We start from the raw sequence: 14,899 nt of genomic DNA, 5'->3' as shown, positions 1-14,899 counted from the left end.
TAGGAAAACAATGTAAACAATCCACATTCTGTAAAGCTTGTATAAATTAAGAGTATTACAGGATATAGAAGTTCTGTATTTAATAACTAATATAAACAGATTGAGAGCAAAGACATAAAGATTTGGGAAGCAGCATAAGATCACATTTAGATGCTATCTCATTCCCTGTAATCTAACTGTGCTGGAGTTTCTTTTCTGAAGATTATGAGATTTACCCAACAATACCAATAATCATGCCATGTGCTTACTGGACTCTACTCTGAATGAGTTGAAGATAGAGATGGTCAAATGCATATTAATGATTTGAGAAACAAAATATGGCTATAATTTAACGATTCAAACACCTACATTGCTGCTCTTTACTTGTCCAATTCAAAAATTAGATAATGCCAGAGAAAGTTCTCAACACTCATCTAGTCCTGACCTTAAGATGATAAGCAAGCGGTCTCTGAACTGCAGTAACCTGGACTCTTTTACTAAACAGTGGTAGAGATTTTTTCTTCATACTATGGACAAAAGGAGCAATCATTCCTCAGGACTCCCTTTTTTGGAATCTGAAAAGCAAGAGGCGTGAAGACTTGTCGCTCTCTGCCCTTCTTTCTAGATCTCCCAAAAGAATGTTCTCTAGTTAAATACAAAAAGATTTGCAGATTTAACAGCAAGAAACATCTCTTTATGAACATAATCAGACCACAAGGCAGAGGATGTTCATTTATTATGGAAAAGGAGCTGGAAGGAAAAAGCACCATACATATTCCTATTGCATATTATGAGGTTAACCAAGGAGAACTTACTTTTGCATTCAGGTAATGTGAAAAGTGATACAGGCAGCATATCAACTGTAAGGTCAGTTAACTCAGTCCCTTTTTATTAAGATAGTAATCATTGGTAAATAGTATTAGTTTGCTTCTGGCACAATAGAATTGTATTTCCAAATTGTACAGTCTTAGAAGGGAACTGATATGAAGCTCCAGTTACCAGCACAATTAATACACAGAGAAGAATAAAAAGATTATTAGATTTAATATGGATTACAGAAACAGATATTAATAGGAAAAATTTGGATTTTTATATTCCTGTGAGATGAACTAATGTAAAGCAACACACTGGTAATACTTATCATGAAGCACAACAGTTACGGGTTTTGTATCTGTATGGACCATAAAATTATTAAGAAATTTATTTGTGCTCTGTACTGAGAGCAACCTTCAATAGAGACAGATAAAATAACTGTTTAGTACTTAAATGTGATATTGCTAGTCAAAATGATTTTCACATATCCCCACTGTTATATTGAATATTATCGTACTATAATTTCACACACAGCCTGCAACGCTCTTCACTCTGTTGAAAAAGTGTGCTGTTTTGTTGCTGCTCTCTTCAGGTACCCATTGTTCTCTGGTCCTTGGCTAGAGGGACATGTTTAGCAACAGGACAGTTTGCTCTCTGATTAGGCATCTAAACAGTTATTAGTGTGTAGCTGAGATTCCTTAAAAGAATGAGGCATCACCCTCTATAGAGAAGCACCACTGATGGATGGGACCTGGACAATGGAATTAAAAATTTATTTTGTCTTATTGCTCTATTTAAAAACAAACAAACAAACAAACAAACAAACAAAGGCAGAAAAGTTTAAGCTAAACTGTGAATTTTTCTGGGAGGACAAAAAAATCCATTTCAATTTTCGCAGCACACCTAACAGAAGCATTTGATACCAGGAGGAACCAGGGAAGTTCTTCCACAGCACTGCATAAACATCGTGGCCCTGGCTGGAAAAGGCTCAACCCTGCTGGGAACACAGATGACAGCCCCGAGGAGCATGTACAGGAGAGAGACCCAAAGCATCGCATTCAGATTCACAAAAGCAGGAGCCTTTCACCAAACAGTACCCTCATTGCCATGAGGCTTACTGTGCTGAGAGGAACATTAGGGGAACTGGCATGACACCTACAAATGGACGCTGAGGATTTCACTAGTTTGTGACCTACCTGAGGTTTGTCTGACACACACAGAAATTATTTCTGGTGAAGGAACCCATAAAGCACTGCAACCAAATGTAGCTCAAGACCAGCAAAAGCTACCAATTAAAATACCATTACACAACACATCTAAAATGGCAGTAGTCATCTAACAAGAGAAAAGAAAATCTGTTACCAGTTTAACAGGCTTATTTTATATTCTGTATGATGCAAAAATCCTAAGGGTTACCAAAGAACATTCTCAATTTTTCTGTAAAACACACTCCACAGTAAAGAACCTCAAATCCTGGCTGAGAAAAACATGGGAGGGTTTCACAAATCTCACTGGAGAAAAACTCTGTAGCCTGCCAACAGGTTTTCTTTCGCAGACATGCATTTTCAGTCAAATCTTACTCAGCTTTGCTCTTCCACCAGGCCCTCTTTCACACCACTGTGTATATATATATATATATACACATATATATATATAATTATAAATATGTGTGTGTATATATATGTAAAAATACAAAAATATATATACACATTATATAATGTATATATACATATATATATATACACACACAGGACTGTAGCAACTACCGCACAGTTACCCTCAGTCCCCTTTTGCACAAGGACAACTATCTTCCACCACTCCACAAGTGCCCATACGTGAAAGGTGAGCAGGAATCAGGAGATGCATGTGAGCGTGGTCTGAGTACATAGAGCTCCTGGCACGCTCTCTCTGTCTTTCTGCAGAAGTGCAGTTATTTCTGTAACACCATACCTTTGGAAACATTTTTTCCCCATGCAGTGTATGCCAACTGGGTAGCAGATCTGGATACAGCATCTAATTCTTGTCTTCTTGCACAGGCCTGTAACTTCAAAGCACATCACAGGAAGCCTGTGAAAAATCTTGTTTGCAACACAGCAAAAATGTGGTCTAGGAGCACAAAAGATTCTTACCCTGTTTACATCTGGAGGCAGAAATGAAAATTGTGTCCAGTCCTTATAAGACTGCTTCAGGGAGCTTCAGGTCCTACTGGCAGAGAGGTGATGAGGTTCTTTTAGTAGCTCCTGTTGTAAGTGGTTTCCTTCATTTGCTCTCCAGCTGCCTCCAAGATGAGCAGCACAGGTGCCTACTGCAGCCTGGGCTGCCCTGAGGGACTGGCACAGTCGGCACAGGAACTACAGGAGACCCCTGTCCCCTCGAGCTGCTGCAGAAGGCAGGCAGGACACCCAGCAGGGCTGCAAGTTCTGAGAGCAGGGCAGAGACCTCAGTGAGAGCACCCACTCCTGCACAGAACAACAGAGCCTTGGCTCAGGTTGCCCAAAGAATCTCCCTCCTTGGAGATCTTCAAAAGGCACCAGGCCCTGGGCAATCTGCTCTGGGTGTCCCTGCTTGAGCAGGGGTTTGGACCAGATGACACCCAGAAGCCATTCTGTGGTTCTCTGAACACATTATTGTTTCAATTCTGAGCCCCAAAATCCCTTCACATCTACTTCAGCTCCCAGTTTCTCTTTTTGTTCTACAGAGGCTGAAGACTGCATCTCCACAGGTCCCACCTTTGTAACAGCACCCAAAATAGCCGCTGCCACAATTCTGCTAACCCAGCTCTTTGCTCTGCAGAACCAGAAATCAAAGGAAGGCAGAAGGGCTGATATTTCTGACAGTACTGATGTGCATTTTATCATTGATTTTCAAAACGAGTAAAGCTTTTTTTCTGCCCAAGAGCAAAACTTAGGAATAGAAAGAGAACCACTTATTAACTCAAGCCCCCTAAAAAATAACCTATAATTTAAAATATGGCAGATAGAACACTTTTGCTGATGTGATAGGTAGGACAAAATACATCTAAAACAGTTCCTGCTGTCTGAAATTACTTTTATTAAATGTTGTCACATATTGCTGGAAAACATGTCACCTGATGGCATTTATAAATAAACAAAAATTTAAAAATTAAAATATTCTAACAAGTTTGGTTCTGCAGCAGGAGAGGGAGCTCATTTTAATATTTCAGAAGTTAGTACTCACCAGCCTGCTCAACTCTGAAAAGTCAATGCATATTTTAAAAAATTCACTTCACATCTGTTCACTGTGTACAGGCCTGGAGGCAAGCACCATCCAGAAAACTTTGATCATCCAGCAGAAACTAGTTGGTATCTGAAGGGCAGTGAGAGGATTGTCTTCGTCGCTTTCCTCTCAAACGTGTTATGAAAATAACAACTTCAGTAAAAGTTTGTAGGGAAAAAAAAACAACATCTTGCAGCTGCAACACCATTCAAATGCTCCTGAAGCAATATGAAAACTGGCTGAAAAATTCAGCATTTTGAAGCCCCTAATTCTCTTCAAAGCTCTTCAAAATGGGCCTGTCACTCCATTGAGGGGGATCAGTTAAGTTTCATATTGGTGAAATAGAGTCAGAGAAAAGACACGGTCTAAAGAAGCATTGTTCAACAATTTGCCCTTAGAATGTATACTAAGATTTTGTTTACTTTTGAGTTCACAAATAATATTTATATACATCTCCGCCTTTGAAAAGGAAAATCATATAGTCCTGCCTGTGCCACTTCAGGAGTCACAAATTCCTATTTATGAGACAAGTTCCTATATAACCTCCTTGAGCTCAAAATTCATGGTCACAGACCCATTTGCAGGAAGCCATCAGATGATCGTACATTTCCTCTTTTCACATTCACTGATTCACACCAGCAAGCTCATCCCTTGCAATCCCTGACAATCCCATCACTAGGTAACACTTAACCCCATACTGCTTCTCTCAAAAAGTAAGCTGTTAATCATCGAATACTGAACATGAACTACTGTATACAATACCCCTTAGCAAGGATTTGAGGATTATCTCATCTAATTAGATATAAGCATGTTTTCTAATCTCTGGGCTTAAGTCAAAGCCCAGTAAAAAGACCTCCATTGACTTACACTGAGTTTTGGATCACGCACTGTGAGAACTTGATTATGCATTTCAAAGACAGAGACCTTAATAAAAAGTGTAACTAATGACAAAGGAAGAAAAGCAGTTAACTGAGTTAAATGGTCTGGATGTCCCGTGTAACTAGGGATAAGTCTTGAGAAAGAAATCACTAAAAGTTTCTGGAAGTCATGTGAGTGTAACAACTCAGCTGACTGCTAGTTTTCAGACTCCTAAAAGCACGAGATTCTAGTAGACACACTAAAACATGCTTTAATATTTATTTATTTATTTATATAACTGCCTGCCATGTGCAAACAGGTTCATTCTAGCAATGAAAAGTTTGATTCTTGGGAATTTATTCCACTGACTAACAGGAAGCACTGTTAGCATGCTTTCAACCTTATATCCCTCTGCCTCATTACTGAAGGATAATCGTTCTGCCACCTTGTCTCACCAGAGCAATTCTTTCCTCCTGTGTGTACTTGCATCCTTGAAATACTACAGAGCAGTTGTCATCTACCCTCTCAGAAAGGAGCTTCCTTGCAAGCTATGAAGCTTCATTTCTGTTACGGTGTTCTTCCAGGTAAGCAACCCTCTCACCTCAGACCTTTCATAATTCCTCTTGCTTCTCTTTTAAATACCCTCCAGCCTGTAATATCTTCGTAACAATGAGGTGCTCAAATCCGAACGAGGTATTGTAGGGGCTGGCACTATGCAAAGAAAAGCAATTTTCTTTGGTAGTCTGCAGTGGTATGTGTGTGCCTTCTTGCCCCAAGTCACCCCAGCTTTGTGTAGGGAAAGAAGGATCAGTAGGGAAATGAAAGTTAGCTTCACAGATAATATTTGCACAACTGTTCAAGGAACTGGATATAACCAAAAATGTGAACTAAGGCTAATAAAAATTACCACATGCTTTTTGATAATTTGCTGCATTGCAAAAGATCTCATTATTCCAAGAATATGACTATTTAAAAATTGTTCAATTATACATGAAATGAATTACCACCATGTTTCCATGGGAGAAAATGTATTAGTGTTCAATTGAGCCTGAACTAGTCAGGGAACAGGTGGGAATAAACTGCTGGATACCCTTACTGAAGCAGTATTAAGGTTCAAAATGGCATTTTAATGAATTAAGTATAGATTCATTTGTACATGAAATCACCACAACTGCCTGTTTGGGTCCCAGTCAAGTTATAATTCAACAATAACTGCATGCTACCGGATTGCTTGTTCATTACCAGTCGTGGCTGTGCTGGCCCTGGACCAACATGGTGTCCTTCCCTGATACAGCTATCTGCTGATGATAGGAATGGCTATTTAAATGCAATTAGTAATTGCTATTAAATCTTCCTATAAGCCAAAAGCACTTCCCTTCTCATTTCATTTTGCAGTTCATCATTATTTGCTTATTACAGTATCTGTAAAGAAGCAATTCATCGAGTGGCTGAAAGAGCATTAGAAGAGCGAGCTCACAAGGCCTGATTCTTCCCATGTGAACATCCGTGCAGAGTGGAGCCACGTCAGCTGAGGTCTGCTATAAAACTGGGGTAATGGGATTGGGCTCAGTGAAAGCAACACACTCACCTGCATCCTCCCCACACACATGCAGACACCCCTGCTCCAATAATTAACGTGCTGTCAGTCTGGCAGAACTGAATTGAAAACGCAAAACTGGGGAATGGTATGCTGTGGCTTTGTGCTCCACTGAAGCTTTCCTTGAGGATTTTGTCTACTACCTCTCATTAACTTGGTGATGAAACACACTACTGTAGGACATGCAGATAAATGTCAAATCTGCACTATCAGCTGTACAAACCATCCTACAATAAACTGCATTGCTGATGAAAACTACAACAGTGATTGCTGGAGCATGCAAAATCTGTTACCCTCCTGCTCCTAAGTTGCAGACTAAATTAATAAAACGTAAAAAGTTTTCCTACATTCACAGACTGTGCATCCCTGATTCCATCTACAGTTCCCTGGAATAAAGAAGAAAATTGACAGATACTCAACCTAGTAAAAGTGTCAGCTACAGAAAACCCCCAAAGGTGAAAGTAATTGCCAGATGCTCCAAATCCTCATTATATCCATGCTGACAGTGTTTCTGTGCTCACCTCTTGCTAGCAACTGCATCACTCTTCCAAGTTGCCAGAGCACTCTGGCAAGTGTCAAAGAGCGTGCACCTAAGGCCAGGTCCTCAGCTGGTATAATATGGCAAAGCTCCAAGGGCTTAAGTGCCTGCCAGCCAAAGCTCTGGCCCGTGCGACCTGGCTGCCAACGTCATGGAAAACTTCCTTTGTTCCTGAGCAGCTCATGGTTTTGATAGCTAATTAGGAAATATTTCACATTCAACAAAATCTCAATTGACAGCTCTCCTGCAACCGGATCACTTGGGGGTATTTCTTAGGCTTATTCCTTTATTTGAATGGGCTCATCTCATTTCCTCCTTTGCTTCCCAGTTCTTCTCTGTGGATTGTTGCCTCCTCTATGCCTTAGAGACTCTCTCCCAGTCTCTCTTGGAGCTCTCCCATTCATTTTGGACCATTTCCCAGTCCTGGAGCTCTGTTTCAGCTGTCACTCATGTCCTCATTTTCCCTTTCTATTCCCCATTTATCTGCTTTCACATTTATGGAAGTAAACCAGCGAAACAGTTCTTCACCCACTTCTAATATATTAAGTATTAAATTAACACAGAAAGATCGTGGATTTCAAAGGCTGCACAAGATTTTATTTTCTGAGGCTTTCTGTGGCTTTTGCACCATATTCTCACTGAGAAGAAGCAAAAGCAAGCAACAGAAAATAGGAATGCAGCAGTGAAAAGCATAAGTAACTTAAATCACTCAAAAAAAAAAAATAATAATAATAATGTGATTTTAGGTTTAGGTGTGGGTAAAGTCACCAATAAACAGATTCCCCATTGAGCATATAGTTCAATTTTGGCATTAACTTCTTACACTTACAAAACAGACTCAATTGTATGAATCCAACTAAACTAAGACTTAGTACAAGCCTGTAGCTAAGGATAAAATCTCCAGTACTCATACGAGTTATTGTACAAGAGTCCTCCTGGAAACAAGGACTCCACCAAGCAACGTACCATTTTCCTTACACAGAATGCTCTTTCATTGATTCGGTGTTACTGCCAATTCTTTCCTCAGCAGCTGCTCAAATTGCTCTGCAGAGAAACCCTCCCAGGACAGCACTAACAGAGCCATCCCTTGTGATGTTCCATCTTCTGAGCGTTAGTAGGAGCAACTACCAATGAGGATAATCCCAGAGTCGGACCAATCATGCTACTACATGCTTAGTAGCAGGCATACTGGAAGCCCTGTCAGAGTCTTTCACTGCTGTAAAAAAAAAAACACCATATTGTGTTTGATTCTGTGCCTGTACCATTTTTATAGTGCTGCAATTCCACTGATGACAGTGGAGGTATTCCTGATTTATGCTGGGATGGAAGAGAGTGCAGGAAAATTACCACTACTGTAGTTTACTTGCCACCATGGCCTCTCTTTCAATTATATTGTCTTCACATCAGTTAAACTCTTGGTCTATTCTTCCACATGCACTTTCTCCCAGTTGGCATCTGTGTAAGAGCCCCCAGACCATAATTATTATTTTTTTTTAGTATAATAGATAAATAAATGGCAGAGATGTGGGTAGTGTTTGAAAAGTACAGCATCCGTGCTATTTATCAGTTAATTCCAGGTGCTGTGTTCAGTTTTAAGTTTATTGCGAAGTGGTTTTTAGCTTTCCTTATCTCTTCCTGAAAAGTTTTCACTGATGTTTCATTTGAGAATATTCTAACTTATCTTACAAATGCAAAGGCAAGATGCATAAACAAAAGATATCCCCATTCTTTTCTCTTGCAATTCCTCACACAGATGAAAAAACTGCAGACAGGTACACCCATTTAACCAAGAAGCGAATCTCAATAACTGGATTCATCCAAACCTCATTTTTGTTTTAACCCCAATAATCAACTAGCAATTTAAGTAAATACCTGACATAAAGCATACTCTTTCAGCTCATCTTTTATACCACAATACCATAATACATCACTTTCCCTTTTCTCCTTTTTACTTAAAAGCAGTAATAGTCTGCCCTTGGGAAAAGCACAAAGCCAGATTTTCCATCCCATTAGAACAATCTGTGTGAGTCTTTAGCTCTGAAATAAAGGTAACAGAGTCCTAACAACACTTACAATGTAAGTCATGCTTTCTGCCAAGTCTGAATGCCCTTTACAAAGTCCTGCTTGATTTTTTTTCTAGCTCGGTATTATAAATGTGAATATATACATAAATAGATGATTTTCCAAAGGTCACGCAGAAAGAAAGAAAGTTTTAGCCTAAGGTTTAAGCACCATATTAGATCTTAAAACGTGTTGGCTCTGGCTCTTGTGTAACCTTATACCAAACACTTAGTGTCTTTTATTTTCTACAAATAAATAAATAAAATAAAAATACCAGCATGTAGTATATGGGACAATCTGCAAACACCTGAGAGAGAAACAGAAGTTCAGAGAATAACATTCATGCTTTCAACTCACACCCATCTGTCTTATGAACAAGACTCCACCTCTGGATATGCGTGAGCATCTAGTTCAAAATCCAGGATGCCTCCGGAAACACAAACACATTGGGATAGCACATTAAGAGAAAAGCCTATTAGATAAAACAAGCAACAATTTCTGAAAAAGAAATTCATACAGCCTTGCACTTTTCTAAACAGTTTTCTTCCATTCTCATAGCCATTAAAATGTATAAAAATGATTATTTCCTAAACAGCATTACCATGAATTATCGCCACTACTGTTGCCTAGCAACTGGAGTAATTTTTGAATAGTGAGCTACATAAACCAGTATCTGGAGTTTGTGCAAATGGGTATTCATCTGAGGGTTTAAAACACATTCCTCATAGAAATCAGATGCAGAAAATGCAGCACTAATGTAAAGCTGAAACACTTTTAAGAAAATAAAACAGCTCTAATAACTGCTGCAGCTTAGCAAAATCCTCCTCCTATAGCAGAGCTGAGCTCTGTCAAACTTGGTCAAGGCTGGAGGTGAGTTCTTTGCTCTCCTTGGGGTAGCACATGCCCCTTTCCAATTTTCATGAAGATGTTTGGCATCCCTGTGGAGGAAATCATTCTTGCCCAGTCTTCTGAGGGATTTGCTCCTAACTCAAGAGCAACAGAAAATGGTGACATGAAATGGCAACGTATTTAATTCAAATAAATAATTCTATTTTTATATGACACATATTGAGCTAGAAGAACTCACTGGTTCATATCACACTATGACAGAGTGATGTGCTTAAAAATGTTCAAAATTGGTCTGGACATTAATAATGACAAAGAGATAACCCACTGATATATTAAAAAGAGTTTATAAACACATAAATGAAAGACACAAGCTCCCTTAAATCATGGCATAGTCACTTATTAGCTGCATGTGGTTAGCCATTACAGAGATTCTTGCCCATTCTTCAGACCCAAGTGGAATTTAACTTGATTGCAGGACAAGATCCCAACCTGTATTGTTTGATGTCTGTTTGATTTCTTACAGCTTTAATAGACAAGTTCATGCTAAAGATAATGTCAATCTGTGTTACTGTTCCTGAACTCTTTTCCCAATGGAGAAAAATTCCAATGTACTGGCTTCCAAGGCTTCCTAGCCTTATGGGTAAGAAAAAAATGTAAAATGTGCTGAACACCAGCATGTTTCATGGAGACTGCAGACAAAGAGGCAAATTCATCTTGGCACAAACACACTGCCTGCTGAAGACAATGGAGTAATATCTGCCTATACCAACAATGAATCTGAGCAAGCTTTTCCATACAACTGCTACCTGTAGAGACAAGGCTGAATACAGCACTAGGTGGAGTTTAAGAGACTGCAGCTTCTCCAAGTTCAGAAAACATTTCTGCAGTAAGAGAAAACCTTTATGTGTTGTTCTCAGACATTATTTCAGGGCTCCCAGGAAGCTGTATTGTGCCCACCAACAGGCTGCCACAAACTACCTAATGGCTGTTTAATAGCTCAGGCAGAGAAGAGATGCTCCATTTTGCCTGTTACGATGTGAAAATTTGTTGAGACCACACACACAATGCACAGTGCTATTGTATAAAGGAAACATTTCCCTTGTTTTCCTTCAGTACCACTCACAAATGGCAGTCAACAAAGTTTTAATTTTATCCTTAACGATGAAAGAGAATAACCCTTAACAAAGGGATATGATCTCAGCTAGATAGGCTAGCCATTGCTGCACACAAGAGGTGCTACTGAACACATACCACTTCAGTCTATGGGATGCACAGCCTCTTCTACAATGCAGCACACAAACATACACACACAGACATCTCCTTCCTCTCTCCTCCACACATGAGCTACACACACCTGCATTGCCAGATCGTGTGCTCCCACAGCCACCGCTCATGAATAGATCACCCTTGGGAAAAAATACATTCTGCACTCTTCTCAGCAAGAAGTGGACAGAAGTTGCTCCAAAATCCACCAGCATGTTTAGCAAATTTTATTTTTAAAATCCTCTTTGGAGACAGAGATATTGCCTCTGATTTCCAGACAACAAACCACTGCTGTATACTGTGCTTCTCTTCTTATGGGAGCAGATACAAGACGAGATGCTGGCCTGAAGAGAGCTTTTATATTCTTTCAGCAGTACGGAGGCATTGATGAGCAAGTGTGCTGGCACCACTGGCTGTGGAAGCTCAAAAGTGCAAGAGCTGGGAACCGCTGCAGAAAGGGATCGCTAGTGCAGCAAGTGGGAGGCATGTTTGGTAATGCTTTTCTCACAGCCAGGCACTGCCAGGGAAAACAGCTGTTGTATGTGGTAACTATTCCTTGTGTATTCCGTTCTAGCCTAGGGAGCATCATTAACATCATTTTTCTATTTCTACAGTCTGCCTTCTCTTCTCTCCCATAAAAACTGAAAGGAAGAAGGACAGATTTTTTTTGATAAGCATAGATTGAGCTGCATTTAGTGAAGTACAGTGTTTAAGCCATTTCCACACTACAACCAGGTGAATAAGCCACAGAAAATTTCATGAATATTTATATGTACAAATTTGGTTAGCCAACTGAATACCAGTCTGACTGAATTCAAGGAACAGGAATATTTCTGAAGAGCATGCTTTAAGCCAAGACTGCCAAACAATTTTGGGAAATAAATATTTAAAGAAAAATAAAACCAAAAACTCATTTCATCTTTATTTTCTAAAATGAAGACAAAACCACAAAGTAAAACTTATCAATATCTTATACTCTTAAATGAACTTGAGAAAAAACACTTTTATAATCTTCAAAGTGGTAAAACAGATAGAATTTATGGACGCAAACAAACTCTGTAAATGACTTTCTTAGTTCATTTTTCATGTCACCCTATTGTTCCCACCTCCAGATCTGATACACACATTTTCCACAGATGTAGATGTACATTCAGTAGCAGTTCAATTACAAGATGCTACATAAGCCATTCCTATGAGGCTGGTTGCTACTCCCTAGGATTTAGGCTACAGAAAAGCAATACCTTCCCACAAAATAAGAAAACTCTCTAAAATAAAAGTTGTATGACTGTCTGGGTTGGGTAATGAGTCCAAACTTGCCTTCAGACCTGTACACATGAAGAATGGGCTGAGACAACAATGAAGAGAAATGAGTACAAAACATACGTACTAGCTGAGGATCTCCTCTAATTTCCCAGAAGCCACCTGCAGTAGCAAAGGCCACTTGTCTAGTGTGACAAATAGGGCCTACTTCTTTTTTTTGCAAGTGAAAGGCTGACAGAGATTCAAACTACACAAAAATAAAATGTAAAGTAACCTTGCATCACAGAAACAATCCTATGGTAAAGATTCATGTACATTGTGACAGATATTTTTGAAAAACAAAAATGTGTATAATGAACAGTAAAACATTTTTCTCTATAATGATTTCTCTCCTTTATGAAAGGAACTTTTGCTTCATGGAGCAAATACGAAACTGGATCTCTGAAGCTTTAAAGGATTAAAAAATTTTCGAACAATCCTAGAAAACAAAATCCTCATGTGTTGAACTTTCATCCATAAGATCTTTAAGGCAACTCGGTTCTCTATCTTCAGGCTTCTTCCTTTGAAACCTGAACACGAAATACAGTGTAGCTACCAGACATACAGCTAGATCAGGCTTCACTCAACTTCAGGGAGGCTTTGCAGACTGCCTCAAGAGGACTGCACCAACCCCAGGAGACTGCCTTCCTGCTTACCACAAGTCTGGAGTGAGACAAGTAAACTGCTTGCAAGCATCCTCTCATTAGGTGGAACAGAATATCACTTACTTGTACGGGATGTGTTTGCTTCCATTGACAAGGGCAAGGATGACATTGCCCAGTGCTGACAACGAGAGACAGAGGCCAGAGCTTCCTTCGCGGTTTTTGCTGAGCACTTTCACACAGCTCCCCAGGTCAATAAGGTGCAAGCGGCTGCGACCTCCAGACACTGCCATAAACAAAGAAAGCAAATGGTTAGCATGTGCCTCCAAAAGCAGTTTCCCAGGAAAGCTAAAGGCTAGCTACGACTTGTGAAGAGGAAACAAACCAGAAACCTCTCCTAATTCGTGGTATCAGCAGCAAACTGTAGGGATCCTGTGAGTTCACTTTCAGCCTGTATTGCTATATGTTTCTGTCCACTACTGACTTGCTTTAAAACTGATGAGGTTTTCGTTAATCATCTGCTCCTCCGAGTTTAACCCTGTGGCAGGCGGTCATCAATGTATTGTTGTTTTTGTTGTGTTTTTTTTTTTTAATATAACTCCTTTAGCCTATACCTTAGTTGGCTCTGTTTCTGTCTCTGAGATTTCTGTTTCTCTGCCTGGAAAACTACAGGTTGAGAATTGCTGCTTGGTGAGCAGTGGTTTTGTGATAGCTTCAGTTCAGTTTTTCTATTGTCCTTCCCATCTTGGATACTGAAGGTTCATAGGAACGAAGGCATCAATGGGATATTAAACTTTGCTTTAAGTTTACATATTTTTAAATTATCATTTGGGCTAAGAAAGGTTTTCCATGCTGTGTGTAGTGGGTTGTTAGAAAGCTGTTCTGTTCTGAAAATGGTTTCTGTAGAACTGGTAGTGGGTGCCTGTTTTCTGTCATGCTTACTCTGTATCAACACAACTACGCTGAAAGTGAAAGGATGTTACCTTTGAAATACCAAGATTAACAAACGTTTGCTCTTATGAAAAATCTATGTTTCCTTTATGAACCCAGGGGTGGGGACTTCGCAAAATTTACAGAAGTGCTTCTAATTTTCTATTTTCTGAAGACAATTTCCTAGCTGCTTTCATTTTCCTTTTTTTGTGTTTTGTTGTTGTTGTTTTACATCTGCTCTTTGACCAGTTGTCCCTATTCTCAAGAGTTAGTTTAGAAGCAACTGAAGGAAAAGACAGTTTTGTTATAGAATCATAACTCAAAAGTTAGCACTCTTTGAGGATCTGAACATAAACAGAAGTAGAAATACTTTCACTTCTAAGTTTACCTCTGTGCAACTAAATTCACAGCCATTTCTACATAGCACCCTAACTCACGCATTTAAATCAAAATATTTATATATATTGGAATTGGGGGAGACCTACTCACAAGAAAAGATGGCAATGGGAGCAACTATATGATGGAGATCTTAGAAAAATAGTTTTCAGATACATTTCATTGTTTGGAAATGCCTTAACAACCACAAACACATTTTTCAATGATCCTGCATTGAGTAGCTGTGGTACCATGGCATGTAGGTGCCACAGGAGGTAGAAGAAAATCCACAGAAGGAAATAAATGCACATAGATATATGAAGAAGAAAACTTGTAAAACGCTGCGTGTTGACTAAAAGGTGATACATGATCATATCATTTTGCAGATTTACTTAGAGAAAGTTTAGTATGAAATACATATCTAAATATATAAATCATACAGCTACCAAAGGCATATAAAACATCAGCACACTAAAGGCATATGTAAATTAGAAGATG

General features: G+C 39.2%; 1 protein-coding gene across 2 annotated transcripts in view; it reads right to left on the bottom strand.

Annotated features, from left to right (window-relative positions):
* Window positions 1–14,899, bottom strand: part of KIF26B (kinesin family member 26B) — a 202,497-nt gene that overhangs the window by 40,613 nt on the left and 146,985 nt on the right. For both annotated transcript variants that reach the window (XM_082757483.1, XM_082757484.1), the window contains exon 8: window positions 13,223–13,382. In XM_082757483.1, coding sequence (XP_082613609.1) covers window positions 13,223–13,382 — 160 coding nt within the window. The remainder of the gene's footprint in view (window positions 1–13,222; window positions 13,383–14,899) is intronic.

The sequence above is a fragment of the Aythya marila genome (assembly GCF_965140915.1).
Source record: "Aythya marila genome assembly, chromosome: 3".
Classification (NCBI taxonomy): Eukaryota; Metazoa; Chordata; class Aves; order Anseriformes; family Anatidae; genus Aythya; species Aythya marila.
Note: the sequence above shows the minus strand (reverse complement) of the source record. Positions and strands in the feature narration are given on the sequence as shown.